This window comes from Podarcis gaigeae (genome assembly GCF_964106915.1).
Source record: "Podarcis gaigeae genome assembly, chromosome: 5".
Taxonomy (NCBI): domain Eukaryota; kingdom Metazoa; phylum Chordata; class Lepidosauria; order Squamata; family Lacertidae; genus Podarcis; species Podarcis gaigeae.
Window position 1 is genome coordinate 73,426,326 of NC_139681.1, and position 22,142 is coordinate 73,448,467.

The 22,142-nt window shown below is 39.0% G+C and overlaps 1 protein-coding gene across 1 annotated transcript in view; it reads left to right on the forward strand.

The window, feature by feature from the left end:
* Nucleotides 1–21,689, forward strand: part of RASA2 (RAS p21 protein activator 2) — a 49,020-nt gene extending 27,331 nt beyond the window's left edge. The window contains exons 15-24 of the mRNA XM_083739038.1: nt 973–1,079; nt 4,347–4,433; nt 4,519–4,596; nt 5,323–5,396; nt 9,802–9,908; nt 10,491–10,573; nt 12,647–12,855; nt 14,245–14,348; nt 14,635–14,824; nt 15,649–21,689. Coding sequence (XP_083595164.1) covers nt 973–1,079; nt 4,347–4,433; nt 4,519–4,596; nt 5,323–5,396; nt 9,802–9,908; nt 10,491–10,573; nt 12,647–12,855; nt 14,245–14,348; nt 14,635–14,824; nt 15,649–15,679 — 1,070 coding nt within the window. The 3' untranslated portion in view covers nt 15,680–21,689. The remainder of the gene's footprint in view (nt 1–972; nt 1,080–4,346; nt 4,434–4,518; nt 4,597–5,322; nt 5,397–9,801; nt 9,909–10,490; nt 10,574–12,646; nt 12,856–14,244; nt 14,349–14,634; nt 14,825–15,648) is intronic.
* The last annotated feature ends 453 nt before the right edge of the window (nt 21,690–22,142 follow it).

Genomic DNA, 22,142 nt, shown 5'->3' on the forward strand with positions numbered 1-22,142 from the left:
CCAGTATGAAAAGAGCACAAGATAAGAGACATACAGTATAAGAGAAACATACAAACACAGAATGTGTTTTAAAATGTTGCATTAGACAACATTTTGAAATACAGCCATGCTTCTGTTAGTGTTACTTATTGGTTAAAATGTGTGAAGCTTTGAATAGCAAGTTGAATAGTACGTTGTTATACGTATTCTATATTGAACATACATATACTATACAACATCTCCCCCAACATAAAAAAGGGAAAACAGCCTTCTTGGTATAGAGTAAAATATGTGTTCTCTGAAAACTATTAGAATGTGTAGTTTATCTGATATAAAATATAAATAGTAGCTTCAGTTGTACATAATGATAAATGATGGTTTACATAGGGATGGGGAACCTGTTCCCTCCAGAATAAGTTGAACTCCTAACTGTAAATGTCTCTTACCATTGGTCATACTGGCTGGGGCTGATTGGTTTACATTAATGGGCCTTGCATTTATGAGCTCCCCATTCCCTTTTCTCCAGCACAGCTATGAAGCAAACCAAAGTCTTAACTATGGTTTAAGTAAACAAGCCAACCTCAATTCCTGCTTGTTTCCATAAAACATAAAGAAGAATTGGTATAGTTTTTAGTTCAGACACAATAATAAGCCATGGTTAACTTGAAAACAGAAGCAAACCCTTCCAGTTTCCTCTCTGCAATAGTGCTGGAGGAGGGGAGATGGAGCCCACAAGCTCAAGGTTTGTGTACATGACTAAATCATAATTTAGGTACAACCAGATGTGTTACAGTTCTTATTTGTGCCCTATAACAAATGGCAAAAGCATCTTGCATCATAACCACACTTTCATTTCATCCTACTTGCTAGTTCTTTATTCTGCCAAAGAACAGTACTTCTTTTTCTAATGACATTATCCTGCTAAAGTTTTTCATTGTCTTCATTTCCTACCAACTTGTAATACATCTTACATTTCATGGTTTTTTTCTGCAGATGACCCTCATGTACAATATTCTGCAGTGAGCAGCTTTATATTTCTTCGTTTCTTTGCTGTAGCTGTAGTATCGCCTCATACTTTCCATTTACGACCTCATCATCCCGTAAGTTTTAATAATGTTCTGTCCAAACTCTCTAGGCAAGGTTTGTTAGGAAGATAAATATAGAAATAAGCCTAACGTTTGCAATGTGAATGGAGAGTTGAACTGTGAGTTTTTAGGCCTCCTGGATATAATTTAAGTAAACTCTAGTTAACTACATAGTCCCTAAGTCCCCTACGGTTCTGAGCTATTATCCTGCCTGAATATTAATAATAATAATTGGAAAATTGATATGAATAGGTAGCTGGCACCCTAATCACTTGTATGGTATATGGTTGCATTTCCTATTGACTTCAAAGTAATCTCAAACAGTGACAGAAAGCCCTAAAAGAGAAGTCTGGGCTACCCTGAAGGGATGTATAGAAAGCTATATTGTTAATATTCTGGTAATATGTAGAGAATGTTGTACAGGATGTCAAATGGGACAGTTATAGCTTGGTATCATTTGAAACATTCTATGTAACTTTTCCTACACAGAGATGTTTTCATTGTAGTAAGAACATAGCATAGAAAGTGGCCCCAAAAGCATTGTGCACTGCTCATCTCAAAAAAGAAAATATTCCACAATAATAGCTTTCTTTTCTTGGGTTATTGATGTTCATTTATAGATTGTCTTATAAGAACTTAAAAAGAGCCCTGCTGGTTCAGGCCAAAGACCCATCTAGATCAATGTCCTGTTCTCCCAGTGACTAACCAGATGCATATGGGAAGCCCATGACAACCCTCTTTCCCATTTGTGAGTCCCAGCAACAGTATTTAAAGGCATCAGTTTTGCAACATTGCTTATGAAGTAGGAGTGGAGTGAACTACTTAGATCTAAGATGTTAAACATATGGAAAAGCTATTAAAAATCAATATACTGTTGATGGCCAGGAGTTGGCAAGGTTTACCTCGCCTGGACTGGTTCACTCCAGCGGAGATCCTTCTGTGGGCTGGATTGCACACATGCATGAACGTGTGTGCCTGCAATTTCCGGTGTCTGTGCAGATGGGATTTCTGGCACCGCAAAAGTGAGTCGCTGCGCCAGTTTAGCGCAGTGTGCAGGGACTCACTGAGTGGGTGGCTCGGGGGCCAGTTAAACGACCCCCGTGGGCCGCTTGTGGCCCATGGGCCTTAGGTTGCCTACCCCTGCTTTATGGCAGTGTACTTCCTTAATTAGAGGATACTGAATAGTACTACTGTACTGAGTATTCTACAGTACTATTGTACTGAGAGCCAGTGTGGTGTAGTGGTTAAGAGCGGTGGACTCGTAATCTGGTGAACTGGGTTTGCGTCCCCGCTCCTCCACATGCAGCTGCTGGGTGACCTTGGGTTAGTCACACTTCTGTGAAGTCTCTCAGCCTCACTCATCTCACAGTTTGTTGTGGGGGAGGAAGGGAAAGGAGAATGTTAGCCGCTTTGAGACTCCTTAGGGTAGTGATAAAGCGGGATATCAAATCCAAATTCTTCTTCTTCTGTAGCTACTGTTCATGTAATCAGTGACATGTGTTTTCTGGAAAACTTTGAATTGGAAGTTTTTCTTGTTCACGTTGCATAGGCTAACTTGCATCAGAAACATATTCTGATGCCCCAAAGAGTGATTTAACATTCCTCCCCCCCCCCATATGCCACAAAGCATTTGACCACAAATATTTGAGGGGAGAAATTAATGCACACTTAATATCTATTGTTATGTAGACATTTTTCTTGCAATACTTAAAAAGATTTAAAGACAATGTTAGAGTTAATTACCTGTAAAACATTATTTACAACTTTGAACCTGCCAAGCTTGCCTAATGCTGTGTTTGCAATTGGCATCCATTCAGTGTTACTAATGAACTTATGACACAAAACATTTTTCCAAAACATTTTCTGCACCACTGCATGTAGTTCCTGGTTCCATGTTCTTGGAGCAGTGTCCTTTCTATCCTCCCCACTTCTTACCAGCACACCATGTATCCACTGTACTCATTTTTGCCTGTCACTGCTCCCTCTCACTCATACCTCCTCTTAGGATTCTGATCCTTGTTAGCAAAAGAGGAGAGACTTAATGTCATAGAAGTGGCACCGCTGTGTCCTTAGGTAACTATGGTTTGGTGAGGTCGAAATACATACCTTCATATAGGATCCAGTCGTTATATTGTGGACCATATATCACAATTTCAGAAGGGGCATTAATAGAAATGTCAGATTTAATTCAAGACGCTATTCTGCTACAAAATAAATATTCAGCTAGTTACATCAATTGGAGTAAAACAATATTGCTCAGTCTCTGATTCAAATATTATATAAGGGCATAGCCTTTAAATATTCGAATAAGTGAAATGTTTCAGTGTCAGATTATATAGGTCTGTGTATTGTAAAGTTAGCACAAATGTTTAACATCTTAAATATGGATATTTATATAAAAGACTTAAAGGTTTTCTTGCAATGAACTGGTATATACATCTTTTAAATGCATTTTGATAAATAAATGAAGTAGAATTTCTCTGTAAAACCTTGGTTCCTTTTAAGCAATAAAGTACATCTCTTTTTGTCTGGTGGAGACATATCAAACTGTAGAACCAGAATTTGTAATGTAAGATGTTTCATCTACTAATAGATTGAAACAGTACCTCTCATGAGGGGACTTCTGCTCACTGAAATAACACTCTCATTGCCCAGTAACAGAGGGGGGACATTTTCACCTGCTCCTCATGCCCTCCCAAACCAATCCACTCTGAATGATTGAAGACCTTCCAGAACTGTATGGGAGGTGCACAAGGAGCTGCAGGAGCATTGGAAAAAATTATATCCTTCCTCCATGCTGTGCCACTTCTATTAATAGGGGCTTCTGCTTGTATCAAAGGCCCTTGTGCTCATGAAAATTTGTTGGAGTCTGCAAAACACTGCTTCATGCTGTGTCCATCTCCATGATGCTTATATGAAAGCTGCCATGTGGCAGCTGTGCAGTAAAGTACTTGGTAGATGTTCTTTCGTTGTAATACTATTATTTATTTAACAAGATTTATATATAATTTAATCATTAAGTTTCTAAGTGCTTTACATAAAATATAACTTAAAAATAATAGAATCAGATGTTAAAAACAAGGCGACCCAAGAGTCAAAATTTTAATTGAATCAGTTTTAAAAATGTTTACATTATAAAATCACATATTAAAATACACTTCACGTGTGCATGTCTGGGTTGGCTTGCCTGAAAAAAAAAAACAGTTTTTAGCAGGGGCCTAAAACAATACTACGACAACAGTAAAATGGCAACTTTACCTGTTTCTTATATGTTTCTTTTAGGATGCACAGACGTCTAGAACATTAACCCTTATATCAAAAGCCATTCAGACACTGGGGAGCTGGGGAAGTTTGTCCAAAAGCAAGCTTGTAAGTACCTGATGATTTATTCTTTTGTTTTGCTTCTGGTATCTTAATTGCTAAGGTTTACTCATTTCAATTTTCTCTCTTTTAGTCAAGCTTCAAGGAAACATTTATGTGTGAATTTTTCAAAATGTTTCAGGAAGAGGCATATATTGAAGCTGTCAAAAAGGTATTTTTTATAAATATGTACACATTATTTCAGTTATAGTATGTGTCCATTTTTTTCTTGCATTCCTCCAAGGATGTCAGGAACTGTACTTGGAGGCTATCCCTTTTGATTCACACAACAGCACTGTGAGGTAGGTTAGATCAATAGATGGACGAATCAATTGCTTACAGCTGGCTAGTGGTTTGAACCCAGATCTTCCTGGTACAAGTCTAATCCTCTGTTTACTGCACAATGCCACCCTGTACCCCTCACGTGCACACTTGTTTTGCTAAAGTACAATGGCAGAAATGTTTTTAAGATGCAATATTTTAGATCAAATGTGAAGGTAAAATGCAGAAACAACATCTTAGAACTGTAAATTAACTTTGGTTAGCTTAGACTTCATGTATATTGATATTTAAAAAAACTTTTACAAAAGTTTCTACAGTTAAGTATGGAAAACAATTCACATTATTTTAACAAGGTCTCCATGTTCTACTTTCTTCTATTTGAAAGTAGAAGAACTTAGCTTAACAAAAGATCAGTGAAAGCTGTGGAGAAACGATCTGATCTGTTAGGCCGGAGAGAAAAGCCTGAGGGGACTGTGCCTGCCTCCCAGAGTTCTTTTCTCTCCTACCTCCGTCACCAGCAACCACCTCAAATTTCATGTATATTGATTTTTTTAAAAAAGCTTCTACAGTTGTGTATGGAAAACAATTCACATTATTTTAACATGTTCTCTTTTAGTTTTTAGATGAGGTATCATCTACTGAAACTAAAGAGCCAAGTGTCATGAGCGAGTCGATTCATCTAAAAGAAGGGTAACTGAAGTACAAAGTACTGCATACTGACAAGTGTTTTGCTTGAATACATTATTTTTGTCATCTCTTTGAACTAGTTCCAGCCTAGAACCTTGGCTTCCCTGACTGCTTAAGTGCCAACTCTCTCTGAGGCAGTAGCCTACTTACATATGTGCACAATTCCTTGCTCACATTACCATTGTATACAAAATACCCCTTTTTATCAGTACAAGACTCCTGCAAGGAGAGGATAGTTATTGTAGTTAATCACCCTGTAGCATACTTAACCTTAAATTGATGATTGGGAAGAACTTGCAGAGCTGCAACAACCACCTTGCATTTTCTTTTTAAAGTGGAATGGTGTGAGCAAGTCTGGGAAAGAGAAATAATAAAAATGTTTTCTTCATATTACTTTGTGAACTTTGAGGATAAGTGAAAACTATTTTAAAAATACTACTATAACAACTATACATAAAGGTGCCCTTTTATACCATTGTAAATATTTACATATTTTTAATATATATGCTTACTATAATTCAGTATCAGTGGGTAGAATTCAGTGTTGTGCTATGATGAACATTTTGTCTGCACAGCGATTTCAGACAGAACAGTATCTCCTCCCTGTGCATGTTGTTCTGGGGTTCTCTTGACCCCAATAAATAATTATGGGAGATGTGGGGAGAGGTGCAGGGAAAGCACAGTGGTTCCGCTGACGGGTTTCATTAGATGAATCCTACCTTTAAACTCAAAATCCAGTGTCTTAAGATATCCTTGCATTACTTGCATACAGCCTTGCATACAAAGGTTAAATGTTTATAATTCAATGTAATATAAAATACCCTTTATTATTGGATATTGAAAGACCTCTTTATACTATCAGTCAAGGACTTCAGTTTTTATTTTAAAATATTCTGCTGTTCTCTCCCTTCCTTATATAATATACCAATTTTTCCATTAGTGCAAATGCCCACATTTTATCAGTTCATTCATTTACAGTTGGTATCACGTGTAGTCTCAGTTTATTTCTGTATATTATTCTTGCTGCTGTCAGCATAACCAAATAAATTATGTATGTTCTTTTTTTTCACCAATCATTAAATAAATAAGAAAAAACAGGATCTTTTTTCTTTTTATAGACTTAAAAATTGTCTTTCTAGATTCTAAATCATATTTATTCCTAATAGTTTTGGGTTTTTTTAATTCATCTTTGTATCCTACTAACGTCTCATATTCAGCTATAAATTGTTCAATTTCTGTCAAAGAAATATGGTCCACTTAGTGTTATAACTATATAACAGACTGAGGTTGAATCCTGACAAGACAGAAGTACTATTTTGGGGGGACAGGGGACGGGCAGGTGTGCAGGACTCTCTGGTCCTGAATAGACCAGGTGCACAACCTGGGAGTCATTTTGGACTCACAGCTGTCCCTGGAGGTGCAGGTCAATTCTGTGTCCAGGGCAGCTGTCTACCAGCTCCACCTGGTACACTGGCTGATACCATACCTGCCAGCAGACTGTCTTGCCAGAGTGATGCATACTCTGGTTATCTCCTGCTTGGACTACTACAATGCGCTCTATGTGGGGCTACCTTTGAAGGTGACTCAGAAACTACAACTAATCCAGAATGCGGCAGCTAGACTGGTGACTGACTGGGAGTAGCTGTAGTGACCATATAACACTGGTCCTAAAGCATCTTCATTGGCTCCCGGTGTGTTTCTGAACACAATTCAAAATGTTGCTGCTGACCTTTAAAGCCCTAAACGGCCTCGGCTCAGTATACCTGAAGGAGCATCTCCACCCCCATTGTTCAGCCCAGACACTGAGGTCCTCCTCTGAAGGTCTTCTGCTGGTTCCCTCACTGCAAGAAGTGAAGTTACAGGGAACCAGGCAGAGGGCCTTCTTGGTAGTGGCACCCTCCCTGTTGAACACCCTCCCTGTCAAGGAGATAAAAGAACTACATAACTTTTAGAAGACATATGAAGGCAGCCCTGTATCCGGAAGTTTTACTGTCTGATGTTTTATTACGTTTTGATATATGCTGTAAGCCACCCAGAGAGGCTGGTGAGACCCAGGCAGTTGGGTGTGGTATAAATAACAAAATTATTATTATTATTTTATTATTTATTATATTGCTTGTAAGGACACGCAGGTCCCCTTACCAAACACAATGCGTTCCCTGAAAATTGTTTGTTAGGTGAGCGTTTGTTTAAGGAGTCCACAATTTCCATTGATCCCTATGGGAACATTTCAAATTGTAGGATTTGTCTCAACTCTCTTCATGGTTTCTTCCTGAAATTGCTGCAGCCCACCAGTAAAAGACAGAGAAAGGAAAATCTGATTAGTTCAGTCTCTCCTGCTCCCTGATTTGCTCAATCTCTCCTGCTCTCTGATTTGTCTGAGCTTGCTTCCTGCATGGTTTCTGCTCCCAAATGGCTGCTCCTGGCCACAAAAGCAGAAAGAAAGTAAGGAAGTTGGCAAACTCCAGATGTTTGAATATCTGAATGTGGGGTGGTTTGAGTATAATTGGATAAGTAATAATAATAATAGTTTATTATTTATACCCCGCTCATCTGGCTGGGCCTCCCCAGCCACTCTGGGCGGCTTCCATAGAAACCAAAAATACACTAAAATATCACACGTTAAAAACTTCCCTGAACAGGGCTGCCTTAAGATGTCTTCCGAATGTCAGGTAGTTGTTTATCGCTTTGACATCTGCTGGAAGGGCGTTCCACAGGGCGGGCGCCACTACCGAGAAGGCCCTCTGCCTGGTTCCCTGTAGCTTTGCTTCTCACAATGAGGGAACCGCCAGAAGGCCCTCGGCGCTGGATCTCAGCGTCCAGACAGAACGATGGGGGTGGAGACGCTCCTTCAGGTATACTGGACCGAGGCCGTTTAGGGCTTTAAAGGTCAGCACCAACACTTTGAATTGTGCTCGGAAACGTACTGGGAGCCAACGTAGGTCTTTCAAGACCAGTGTTATATGGTCTCGGCGGCTGCCCCCAGTCACCAGTCTAGCTGCCGCATTCTGGATTATTTGTAGTTTCCGAGTCACCTTCAAAGGTAGCCCCACATAGAGCACATTGCAGTAGTCCAAGCAGGAGATAACCAGAGCATGCATCACTCTGGCGAGACAGTCTGCAGGCAGATAGGGTCTCAGCCTACGTACCAGATGAAGCTGGTAAACAGCTGCCCTGGACACAGATTTGACCTGTGCCTCCATGGACAGCTGTGAGTCCAAAATGACTCCCAGGCTGCGCACCTGGTCCTTCAGGGGCACAGTTACCCCATTGAGGACCAGGGAATCCTCGACATCTGCCCGCCTCCTGTCCCCCCAAAACAGTACTTCTGTCTTGTCAGGATTCAACCTCAATCTGTTAGCCGCCATCCATCCTCCAACTGCCTCCAGACACTCACACAGGACCTTCACCGCCTTCACTGGTTCTGATTTAAAAGAGAGGTAAAGCTGGGTATCATCCGCATACTGATGAACGCCCAGCCCAAACCTCCTGATGATCTCTCCCAGCGGCTGCATGTAAATGTTGAAAAGCATGGGGGAGAGGACAGAACCCTGAGGCACCCCACAAGTGAGAGCCCAGGGGTCTGAACACTCATCCCCCCCCCACTTTCTGAACACGGCCCAGGAGGAAGGAGCGGAACCACTGCATGACAGTGCCCCCAGCTCCTAGCCCCTCAAGACGGTCCAGAAGGATGTTATGGTCGATGGTATCAAACGCCGCTGGGAGATCCAGCAGAACTAGGAAACAGCTCTCACCTTTATCCCTAGCCCGCCGGAGATCATCAACCAGTGCGGCCAAGGCAGTTTCAGTCCCATGATGAGGCCTGAATCCCGACTGGAAGGGATCCAAATGGATTCTTCCAGGCGTGCCTGGAGTTGTTCAGCAACCACTCGCTCAATCACCTTGCCCAAGAATAGAAGATTTGAAACTGGGTGATAGTTGGCCATCGTGGCCGCATCTAAAGATGGTTTTTTAAGAAGCGGTTTAATAACCGCCTCTTTCAGCGGGTCTGGGAAGGCTCCCTCACAGAGGGAAGCATTCACCACCCCACGAAGCCCATCGCCCAGTCCTTCCCGGCTAGCTTTTATAAGCCAGGATGGGCAAGGATCCAGGAGACAGGTGGTTGGTTTCACTCGTCCAAGCAGCCTGTCCACATCCTCAGAGGTAACAGATTGGAATTGATCCCACTCAACTTTACTAGACAAAACTCTAGCACTCTCCTACCCCGGCCCTGCTCCTACAGTGGAGTCTACTTCTTCCCAAATCTGAGCAATTTTATCTGCAAAAAACTTTTTTGCATAATGAGTAGGCAGATTGAAGGACCTCTGTGTAAGTGCAACTGGGAACTCTGTTTATGGGAAGCATTTTGAAGGTTTCTGCTTAATAATACTTTGTATTCTGTTCACAGGGAAATGTATAAAAGAGCACAAGGAAGAACACGTATTGGGAAAAAGAATTTCAAAAAGCGTTGGTTCTGTTTGACAGATAGAGAGCTCACTTATCATAAGCAACAAGGTATTAGTGCTGCTTATTTGCAACTTCAGCATTTTAAGTTACAGGATGTGGTCTATTTATGTATAGTGCAGACTTTGTTCTTTCGTTATGGTAATTAATGAAATGGTAATTAAATGAGTTCATTAAAACAGAATCCTGTTTTGTGGTATAAATTAGTAAAAATATGTTGTCTTCTATATTTTGAAGGTTTTTTTAAATTCCAACTCGTATTTCCAAACCCAGTGCTAGTCTAGAAAAAGAGGTGCCAGAACTCACCATGAACACTTCCCTTGTTCTCTTATGATGGCAATGGTGCCCTCCTGAGAGGTGCCAGAACTGCGTTCTTGTGAGTTCTGGCTGAAAAAAAGCCCTATCTAAGTCTGCTTACTTTCTTACCTAACAGAGGCACTTGCATATATGTGTTAACCATAATAGAGTTGGCAGGCATATGCTTTTTTCTACTGCACTTGCTCCATAGGAAATGAAAAATGGAATGCTAGAGTTCAATTCCAAATTCTACTAAGATTTTGTCTCCAGCATTATCCTAATCAATAGTTTTCTTTTCTATAGTTTGTACCAATTTACTCATTCTTATTTACACAGATAAAGATCCTATTTACACCATTCCAATCAAAAACATCCTTGCAGTGGAAAAGCTTGATGAGAATGCCTTTAACAGGAAAAACGTAAGCTGGATTTAGTTTTGAAATATAAGTTAAGAATACACTTAGTTTTTAAGCTAACTGCTCCACAGGGCATTTGTTCTTGGAAAATAACATTATATAATTATCATATTTACTTGCAATGCCCCCATCTTTTTGAAACATTTATCAACCATATTGTAGATCAGAGCTGAGCAACCTAAACTGGCTGGCAGGCCAAATTCTTATCTCCCCTATCTCTCATTGGCCAAATTTGAGAGCTGCACAGAGCTGTCATCCTGTCAATTAAATGAAATAACAATGACATCACATGATGATTGTGCAATGACACCCTACTGATGCAATGACACCCTACTGATGAACAGACTCAAAATTATCATCTTTCTGCTGATGTTGGGGGGGCATAATATCTGGCCTGTTTTCTGCAGGGATCAGCTGCATGATCAACTTTCCACACAGAAATCCAGTTGTGGGGCAGCTCAACATGGTTTGAGGAAACTGGCCAAATTGGGACCCATACCAGGTCATATTTAACCTGGACAGGCCAGAGGTTCTCCACTCTTGTAGATGGAACTTAACATATAATTGAGGGAAATACCGTGAAAAGTATCCTGAGTTAATAGATTTAGGACAGGCTTCCTCAACCTCGGCCCTCCAGATGTTTTTGGCCTACAACTCCCATGATCCCTAGCTAGCAGGACCAGTGGTCAGGGATGATGGGAATTGTAATCTCAAAACATCCGGAGGGCTGAGGTTTAGGAAGCCTGATTTAGGAGGTCTAAATAAGAAACACTGGTTAAGATGTCTAAGCAGGCAATGTGCATCTACTAAAATATGAATTGAAACTCATGAAACTCTATAACATTTGTTATTCCGCAGATGACAAAATTTCTGCTCAAATACCTATCCACCAACTATACACACACATACAAGTGGGGATGGATACATATATCCTTATCACTGCCTAGCCAATTGCCCTGGATCCATACTGGACAACATCAAGCTTATAAATAAACTAAAGAACTGGCTTACGTGAAATAGATAATTATTAAAGCCTTGATTAAAAATAGACTTCTAATTTGGAGGGCAAAGGTCCCTTTAAAGGTAAATGCTTAATTGCAAAATAGTTGAAAAACATTACCCACAAATACTTTGTTCATATACAGTCAATACATTACAACTTAACAATGTCCTTATATAGCAGAAGAGTTACCTAACAGCTGTTGATACTGTGACAGTAAAATGTATATGCAAATATCATACAACAATGGCAAGGAAATTAATACAGGCAACGGCCATTTTACCCTTGTCCAATATGTACACAACCACACAAACATATCCACAACCCAGAAGAGGCCAGAAAAGTGAGTGGGGGTCAAGAATGTAACCCCCACCCAAAATGGTTTTTGTCTGTCTAGCAAAAAGTGACCAGTTTATACATTTTTGGAGTCCTGTACTACTTTTATAGCTGCCATCCAACCAATGTCATCCTTAAGCCCACAGGGCATTAATAAACACAAGGCAGGTTCAATTTGGGGTGCACTTTCTTTCATGTTAAGGTTTTTGGTTGAGAATACTCCTTTGATTCTTCCTATTAATGATTATTTTCTAGAAGGAGCTGCTGCTTAAAATATAAGGGGCAGGATCCCACATAATGTTAGCACAAGAAGCAGGAGAGTTGCTGTTGTGCAAGCCATTTTGCTGTGAAAGCAGGGTATATGATATGTTAACATTGTTCAAGCTCTTCTGCCCACCCAAGGCGCCTGTTAGATCCAGCTGTTGCAGTACATGAGGAACGGGGCTTCTGCTAGTCACACGACTGTTGTGCTAGTAGCTGCCACAGTTGAGTCTGTTTCTTGGTTTATGATGTAAGATAGGATGGACAAGGAGAAGGGTGTCATGATAAGTAACAATGTGGCTGCTGAGAGAAGCTGATGAAGGGTGTAGCATTGCAGTCCTGCTGCTAAGCAATAGAACAGAAATTTCACAAAATTGCTAAATAAAACAGCAAATGAAGTGAATTTTGTGCTGCTTGTCATTTGGAGTCCTGTGAATAAACTGTGGGTTGCTGAATAAAAGGGATATTTTCTTTCTCAGATGTTTCAAGTGATACATGCTGAAAAGCCACTCTACGTGCAAGCAAATAATTGTGTGGAGGCTAGTGAGTGGATAGAAGCTCTCTGTAGGAAGAGCAGATATAACGAAAGCAGGTTGAGTGTTTATCATCCGTCTGCTTTTTTGAATGGAAACTGGCTTTGCTGTAAGGCTACATCAGAGAACGCAGAAGGTTGCACACCATGCACTGTGTAAGTAACATCTGCAAAGAAAGATGTATAGTTGTTTGGAAATAGAAATAAGATTGGTCTCTGTCTGTTTTTGCTGGGATTTCAGTCAGTCCCTGGCATGTTTGTTGCCTAAAGGGGCCTCTTGGCAGAATAGTGTGTGTATGTTTAAGGCCGCTTGTCATAATTCTTGACTGGAAATCATTAGAACATGACACTAAACACCCACTACCTATCGGATCTGGTTACCCAAACTGCATGGGTCATAGTCCCTGTGATGTATGAATTGGTCTTGGGGCTGCCATTTGGGAATGGTAACTTGTAACCATCAAACACCCAGCATTTTCCTTGCCAGCAGCAGGGAGCTTGAAATACTGTTGCCATTTTTGAGAGCAGCCCTATGATATACAAAGGAAAAGGTTTCTTCTCCTCATTTCAGATGATTACCTGTACAAGTACAGTTGTACCTTGGATCCCGAATGCCTTGGTACTCAGACGTTTTGGCTCCTGAACGCCGCAAACCCGGAAGTGCGTGTTGCGGTTTGCAAGCATTCTTTGGAACTTGAACGTTCAACGGGGTTTCCACAGCTTCTGATTGGCTGCAGGAACTTCCTGCAGCCAATCAGAAGCTGTGCTTTGGTTTCCAAACATTTTGGAAGTTGAACAGACTTCCGGAACGGATTTGGTTCGACTTGCAAGGTACAACTGTAATCTGATATAGCCGCTACAGCACATCAATCTCTCCCTTGGTTCCTGCTAATCTGGAAGACATTTGAAGGCTAATTTTGGATCTTAAACCATAGAATGAAGCTGCATTATCAAGCAGAAGTGAGCCTTGGACTTACACACTCCCCTTTCCCCCTCTTCTCCAGCAATGGCTCCAAAGAGGAGATTGGAAACACCCACTTCTTGTTTTAAACTAAAAGTAGCTTCCCATCTTCTGATGTAACAATAAACTTTTGTAACTTTAAAAGAGGGAGTGTGGGTGCTTCTAGTCTCCTCCTCATGACCACACTGTCAAAGAGAGAGAAAGGATCATGCAGAAGTGAAGCATGCTCACATAGTGCTACACTTCAGATGAACAAAAGTTCCAAAACAGGAAATAATCAGCTGGAATCCTTTTTCAGTTTCTGGCCCACCCCTTCTCTAGAACACAACTGAGAGTGTCAACCTGTGCAGTTAACCTAGGATTTGTAGCTGGAGAGATGTATGCTTCCTATATGATATATTCCAGTCCTTCAGTTCACACATAGCAGGTGGAAGGAACAGGCAACATTGTAATTGGGAAAATTGATACCATTGATGGTGGGAGCCAGTTGCATGTGTTAAACTGTTTTAGATAATGGTTTGTAACATACAGTGAAGGGTGGAGATGTATGTATATGTATATAGTTTATAAACTTTTAATTGCAGGGGTGTGCCTAATGACATCCAGATAGAGATTGATGGTGATCGAGAAGCAGAGAGAATCTACTCCCTTTTTGCTATCAACATGCCAAAGCTGCAGAAGATGGAAGGTACAGATATACTAATTCAAGTAGTGCTGACTTCTTAGAAAAAGTAGTGTTGGAGGAAAAAAACATTATCTAGTAAATTGTTAAGTTAATGAGAATTGGTTATAGAACAAGTGGCAAATAGATTTCTTTTGTGTCCAGTAAAGTAGTTTTCTTTCTTAATTATTTTTTTAAAAAACCATTTTCTGTTACATATACTTCTGCTTTTGAACATGTAGAAGAATATGGGTTTTGTTTAATAAAAATTAAGGCCTCCCTAATACTGTTGCTTGTACGTACTTATTTTTAGAGGCTTGTGAAAGTATAGCAGTCTATCAAGGTCCGCGGAAGGAACCGGATGACTATTCTAATTTCAAAATTGAGGACTCAGTAGCAACTTTTCAGACACTTAAGCAAATAATATCTGTTGTAGAAAAGTTGGATGAGCATCATGACAGACATGGGAAGAAAAGATCATCTAGTGCTAAATATGGCAGTGAGTAAGTATTGTAGGTACTTCTACCTTTAGTATCTTGTCTCCTGACAAACCAAATGTACTCTGAAATATCACCCAACTTTTTTTCTCAAGGTAAACCATGCAAATTAGCTCTGCTTCTGAGAAATAGTTGACTCAAACCCAGACACATTACTATCACACATCTCCATATTTAGCATAGATAAGCTGTATCAATTATGCTATTCTTGGTTACTGTTTCTTATAGAAACAGTAAAATGTGGACCGGTTGAGGTAATTGTTAGGTGGATTTGTAGCTGGCTGGCTGACTAAACCAAGAGTGCTCACTAACGGTTCCTCATTCTGGGAAAAAGTGACAAATGGAATGCTGAAGGGTTCCATCCTGGGCCTGTTGTTGTTCCAATGTCTTTATAAATGACTTGGATAAAGGAATTGAAGGGATGCTCATCAGAATTGCTGAAGACACTAAGCTGGAAGGGGTAGCTAATGCCACAGAAGACAAAATCAGGATTCATTATGACCTTAACAGATTGGAGAACTGAGCCAAAACTAACAAAATATAAATAGGAACAAATGTAAGATTTTAATCTTAGGCAGCAAGAACCAGCTGCACAAATATAAGATACGACACTCTTCAAGCACATTTAATCAGTAATACACATCATTTTGCACCATTCAATATTTCCCTCTTCAGTGGTCCATTTTATATGTATTAAATAGGTATTTCCCACTAGTATGTTATCTTAAACGGACCGTAGCAAAGAGAGCGGTTGAGCTAGCATGCTTTCATATTTTTAAGCTACTTTTATCACCTAATAGACATGGTTTCTTTTTCCTCTTTTTTTCCAGAGAAAATCCAATTGTTGGGAAAATTTCTTAACCAAAGACACACCGCAACAAACGGATTTCGAAGAAACTGGAGTAGTTTTCACTTTTTAAAAATCCTGATTGTATGCTGATTCAGAGTATTTAAGAATGTACATTGCCTGGATATTAGCTGTGTACAGACAATATATTTATTATTTAATAGGGAAAAGACTTGCTTGTGAATCTGATTGTTTTGCAGGGTGAGGAACATCAGTTCCATTTCGCTTAAAGAACTAAAAGTGCCAGAAGATGAAAGTAAACAATTTTTCTAGCGCTGGAAGGAACTACTAAAGGAATAAGCTTTCTAAGGGAGGAAATTAACTACCACTGCAGAAGGGACTTTGGGTGTGCCAAGATAATAATCAATTTCATTTATGAACCATCGGTACCTATTCTGTGGACAATGAGTCTTGGCAAAAGAAATCCCAACAGGTAACAAAAGGAATTGAAGCTTTATATACAGCGCACGGCCACTTTTAAAATGGTCCTTTCTTAATCCACAATAGACATTTGTAAAGAAACAAAGTGGTACTTTTTAAATGTGCATTCATAATTAGCAATGTTATGTTATTTAAGTGATATTACTGAAGCAGGACAAGTCAGGGAGTCTATGCATCTTGTTTACAATTGGAGTGAGCAGTGAATGGAGTGACATGGGACCACTGTCTGATTTTTATTTTTTTAAAAAATAGCCAATTACTAGTACTTTATTTAGCAATCAGGGCTTTTTTGGAAGTACTGTGTAAGAACTTCGTGCTGTTGGGAAACTATTATGGGTGCATACCAAGCAACATCGACCTGCCAATCAAAACAATCGCCCTAAAGATAGGTATTACACATTGGAAATATGTCACATCCAATTGCGACTAGTTGATTTCGAAAACCACTCCAAGCACTTTAAATATCTGGATTGCCCCCAGATTATATTTAAAGATACTTTTTAGTATCTAATCATTATGATCAGTTGAATGATCACTATTGTGGCTTAAAACAATGCTTTTGTGAACATTTTTATATCTAGTTTTTTACTTGCCAGTTGAAGTTTTGGACTCAGATTTGCATTTAGAAACTCTTAATCTTGCCTTCTTGATATATTTTTAATCATAGGCTGATAAAAATGTATGTAATGAACAGAAACATGGTATCCAACTAAGACATAGGCTGGACCCATTGACATCAATACACTTAACTCCATTGATTTCAGTGGGTCTGCTCTAAGTATGACTAATGCTTGATATCACCCCAGGCTTCCTTTCATCAGTATTATTGAATGTGGTACTAGGAAACCTCATATTGGGAGCAATTTTCTGAGCACTGTAAAAATTGATATATTGCCACATATTTGTATATTGTTGTTCTAGTTTACTTTTCTACACTTGTTTTTCTTCTTTTTGGCTGCTATTTGCCACTGTTGTGGTTAATATTTGTTTTAATTGATAGAAATTGGGAAGAATGGATACAAGCTGCTTAAAATACTACATGAATTACTAACAGTATGGCATTGCCTAAGAAAATCAAAGATCTTGCTGTAGGATTCAGCAGCCAGATTACAAAGCTTTCTGCACCAGCAAATAAATGCTTATAATCTACTCAGCTACTTTAGGCATGCTCAAAAGGGTTGCATGCCGCCAGTGGGAGTCATTTTGGAACAGCCGATACCCATGCCTTATCACTAACTGCTTTGGATAGGTCTTTTGAGTTTCAGAAATAGTTTGCCATAAACATGGGGGCTATTGTTGAAGTCCTCTGGGCCCATGGGCTTAGCTGTGTAGTGCTTTGGATCATGGATCTGAGTGGATTAGCAGAATGAATGGCACAGAAGTTATGTAAGAAGAACACTAGAGGTACAAACAAATCTAAGAAAATTACAACTGAATCAACAATTGGGAGGTATAAAGCTATTTTATATATGTATTTCAAGTGCAGTGACTCCTGAATCAGAGGTGTTCTCCTTTCTATGCTCTGCATTCAGCAATGGAGAAAGCCAGAAGTACTGACGGAAATTATTTCCTCTAGATAAGGCTCTCCAGCAGAATACCCTGTTCAGGCCTGCGCATTCTACAATCTACTATTGTCTGATAACATTTTTTTAAAATTGTACATGGCACATTTGTCCACCCTAGGTTTAAACAAAAAGATTGAACTAAAATATTGGAGATGTGATTGTGCATTGCAATTTGTTTGTTCGGGGACTTGTTTCAGTCGGTTTTACTGTTTTTGATAGGGAAATATGCAAATGCTATTAATTCAATCATTGGTTCATCACCTGGGTGAAAGCTACATACTATATCAGTTGTAGTAGTGGGATCATGTCATATGTCACTCTTTTAATCTTTATTTAATTCAATTGGTGAAAAATAAAGATGCAAATAAATGCAAATAGTACAATCAATACAAAATAATAGTTATATTTATATTAGTTCTTAATCATGTACATAGTTTTAAACAGTGGCCTAATTTGCTCATCAAGGTAAGTCATTGCTTATCATTCCAACTTTACCACTCCTGTAGCATGAGGGAAAACGAGCCACAATCCCCGATTTAAAAGTATATCCAAATCAAAATTGCCGTTTGTTGTGCTGAAGCAAACTGCAGTTGATAAGCCAAGAACTTTGGGTTTACATCATTGTTTGCTTGAAGCAAAATAAGCCACAATTTCTGATTTAGATATAACACTAAATTGGGGATTATGGTTTGTTCCTCCAAGAGAAGGATTGAAGTGGGGGTGTTCTGCATTTTCATGGTGAGCCATTGACTATGCTTTCCCCTGAAATCTGAGCACTTAAGGTGTCCTGAGACAATCTTTCATCTCAATAATGAATTAATAAAGTTATTCACAAGTAGTTGAATAGCATTGGCAGTGCAGGACAGCCAACAGCTTTTACTTAACAATAACACTCCCTGTTTTACATACGTACTTTTAGATATGATATATACATTATATAAAATCATGTTGTGATATCTGAATATGACCCTGAGAACCCATACCAAAGAAGTAATAGACAATATGGGAAGGATGTGCAACCAACAATTTTAATATTCATACTTGTAAATACCATGCACAGTGAAGTTTGCCTTTTCATTAATACAGTCTAATGTATTACAGGAATAGTACAAAATATTACTTTATTTTTGAAATAATTCAGCTCGGCCACAGGGTTATCTTTACAAATCATGAGGTTGGTAAATATGCCCGTACAACCCCAAACCATGGACAATCTTAAGACTAGTACCCAACTCTATTCTTATATTGCCTTATTTTTAACAGTTTCCCTCCCCCCACTCTGTTTATGGCATACCTCAGTTCACATCCAAAAAAGATGTGTTATAGGAAAAGTTACATTTTAATTTTAAAAGTAGATATATAAATCAAAAACATGTGTTAGATATTCAACCCACATTAGCAGTTTGTATGTAATAATTTACACTGGTGGTTTTTTCTTTTGTAGAGGGGGAATTGCTCTGTTTGGAGAAACCCACTTCCTCCAGTTCCTTAGCTGCACTAGGGAGTTCCTAATAGTGTAGAATCATTCAGCTGAGTGGCACTGCTGGGGAGCCCAACTTGCAAAACAACAATTGGGAGCTCACTTTAAGCAGTTTCATCCATACCTGCCCCACTCCTGTTGTCACATATGTCAGCTGTGGGGCAGATGGGCATGATTTGTGGGAAACTGCCTTGCAGGCCTAATTAGGCTCACAAGCAGGGAGTTCTCCATTCCTGGAGCTGGAGTGCACCTGAAAGATGATTTGAAGTAACCTGCAGTGGCCATCCCAAGAACATAAGCAAATTGGCATGGAGTTCTTTCTGAGGTTTGAGTGTTAAAAATGTTAACTTAAAGGTACTGTGCCATCATTTTTTGTTGATAGGCAAAGTAACTTTAAAATGTATTATGCACTTGTATTCATCACAAATAGTGATACTGTCTGTAACTTTTCATGTAATCTAGGTGCTTTACTTGATTAGGAGATTGCAACATGATTATTTGATTCATCAAAAAAAAAAAAAAAAGATGAGTAAGGTCTCTTAAAACAGGCAAAGTAATAAACCACCTTAAAAGACCAGTGTTCCTGACCTACTGTTAAGTGATTTTGCTGTTTGGTGTTCCTAAGCTACATGCTTAGTATTCAAGAATCTTGCTGAGATTTGACATTGGTATCATGCATCACTTTTGGATCCCTTGACATATCACACAAATGTCACCTGCCACAAAATGTTGCAGGTTGGAGTGCTTCAATTCATCATTCCAGCCACTGCATTCCATTTCCTCTTCCTGGTTTTTCATTTCCCACTTGGTTAGACAGCCAACATTTCCTGATCAAGTAGCATATTTTCCCTCTTCTTAGTGGGGTGAGGTGGCCACACTGGTGCCCAGCTCCAGCTACCTTACAATCTTGGATTTTCCCGTTGATTTGCATGTGTAGTTCGCACTTCATCACTGAGACATTTTAATCATAGCTTCTCCGTGTGATCCTCAAAATTACTTATCCTGACAATCTCAACCTTATATTTCTGTCTTCCATCATCTTTTACTAATTCTTACTCTGTTATTGGTTTCACACAAATCTCCGCCCTCTTCTTGGGGCCACTAAGCATATTCAGTCTTCATTGGACTGTTTCAGTGAATCTTGTGCATTACTTTTGCTAACTTTTTTGTAATCTGCAAACTTCGGAGTTCCCATGAATCTACTGATACCTCCCTCTTCCGCTGGTGCCATTTTGGCTGCATGAGCAGTGGCATCTGTGCTGAGCATCTGAAAATATAGGGGATGGTGGACTTAAACAATCATCTGGGGCTTTTCAGTATGTTGATACTCAGTCAGGATGATTGAATTACAGTGTTAACTCTTTGCATCATAACTGTGTCATTCTATTTTGGCATTTGATGAAGCCATTTACCCTAGTAAACATGTTGGTCTGTAAGGTGCTTCGAACTTTTTGTAATGCTTCTGTTAATCGTTTTGGTTCCAGTTCACATTATTTCTAAAATAATTCGCTCCTTTTTATTTTTGGAAGTGTATGCCATGATTGCACCAGAACCATGTCAATGCATAATATTTATTACTGAGGGTCATTACTCTGCAAAGAGTTCTGTTGAAAGGATGTAAACTTAAATTGGGATAGTTAATATTAAGAAAACTGGGGTCACCTATTAATCAGTTCTGTCTGTATATCATATCTTCACGAAGTAATGTTTGAGTAACTTTGTTTCTGCTTTATTCTAAAAGAGCATGATTAATTTCTGATCCTTGTGCAAGCATAGTTCTGTGGATGGAGAGGTTCAGAATAGTGCTTAATAAAGCCCCCATTCCCCTGCCTCATTGACCTTTTACTATACATAGATAGCAGCAAACCGCCCACTGTTTACCAGGAATGGCTAGTACACATCTCCCATATTAGTAATTAATCTATTCAGTTGCTGTTGCTACAGTTATACTGGATTGCTGTGCAGAAGGAACACATTGACCTGATGATGTGAGTCATGACTGGCATTCTGTGTATTCATCAAAACATGGAGATGGACAGAGGGCTCTCAAGCAAATAAAGCTCATCATCCTCCAAATTACATTTATACCAAATTAAACCTGAGCTCTTCAAAACTATTATGGGGAATAAATGCACTTTCAAAAGTTAAGGTACAACATTGCGTAAAGTACAAGACAGTTAATAATAAAGCAGCACTGAAAAATATTTCATGTTCCAATGAAGCGGTATCGATGTTTTCAGCATGTGGCCAAGTGCCAAAGATCTTCCTAGCCCTGACCATGCAATTCTTTTTGTCAGTGTTATATTTCAAATGCAGTAGATAACCCAGAATTAAGTTTTGTATGAACTAGGTAGTAAATATTGAAAAGGGTTTCTGTTTGGATTAGCCTAGAGATTTTTTTAAAAAGACTGCTTGCTTAATTAGCTGTGGTTGACATGTATATTTTGTAGTGTATTTTTAATTTGTCAAGATGATACGTTGAATGTATTTTTATTTAAAGATTATTTTCTTAACACAAGTATTAAAGTTTGAACCTTGCATGTTGCAGCCACTTCTAATATGTTGATTGATCATTTTAAATACTTAATACACACATAAAGGTTTTCTCAAAGAGTGGATGCTAAAAAGATATTGATCAATTGCTTATTGTTCCATCTTATGAAATAGGCAGGAAATATTAGGATTATGAATGCATTGTGCCCTTGACTGAAAGAAACATCGGTGGTTAACATACAATATAACTTCTGCAGAAAACCTATGAAACAGGGTATGACTATGACTGTAACATAAACAAATTACATGTCAAGTACAGATAACCTTAAAAGTCAACTCAAAGAAACCAAGCAACCATATCATGACATTTATATTAATCAAGATAAACAGAATCCCTTTAAAATAATTGTGTGGTTTTATATAAAAATGCAAGGTGTGCTAGTATAGCCTAAATGAAACATTTATTTCCTTGGAAGAATAGATACCAAAAAAATTTAT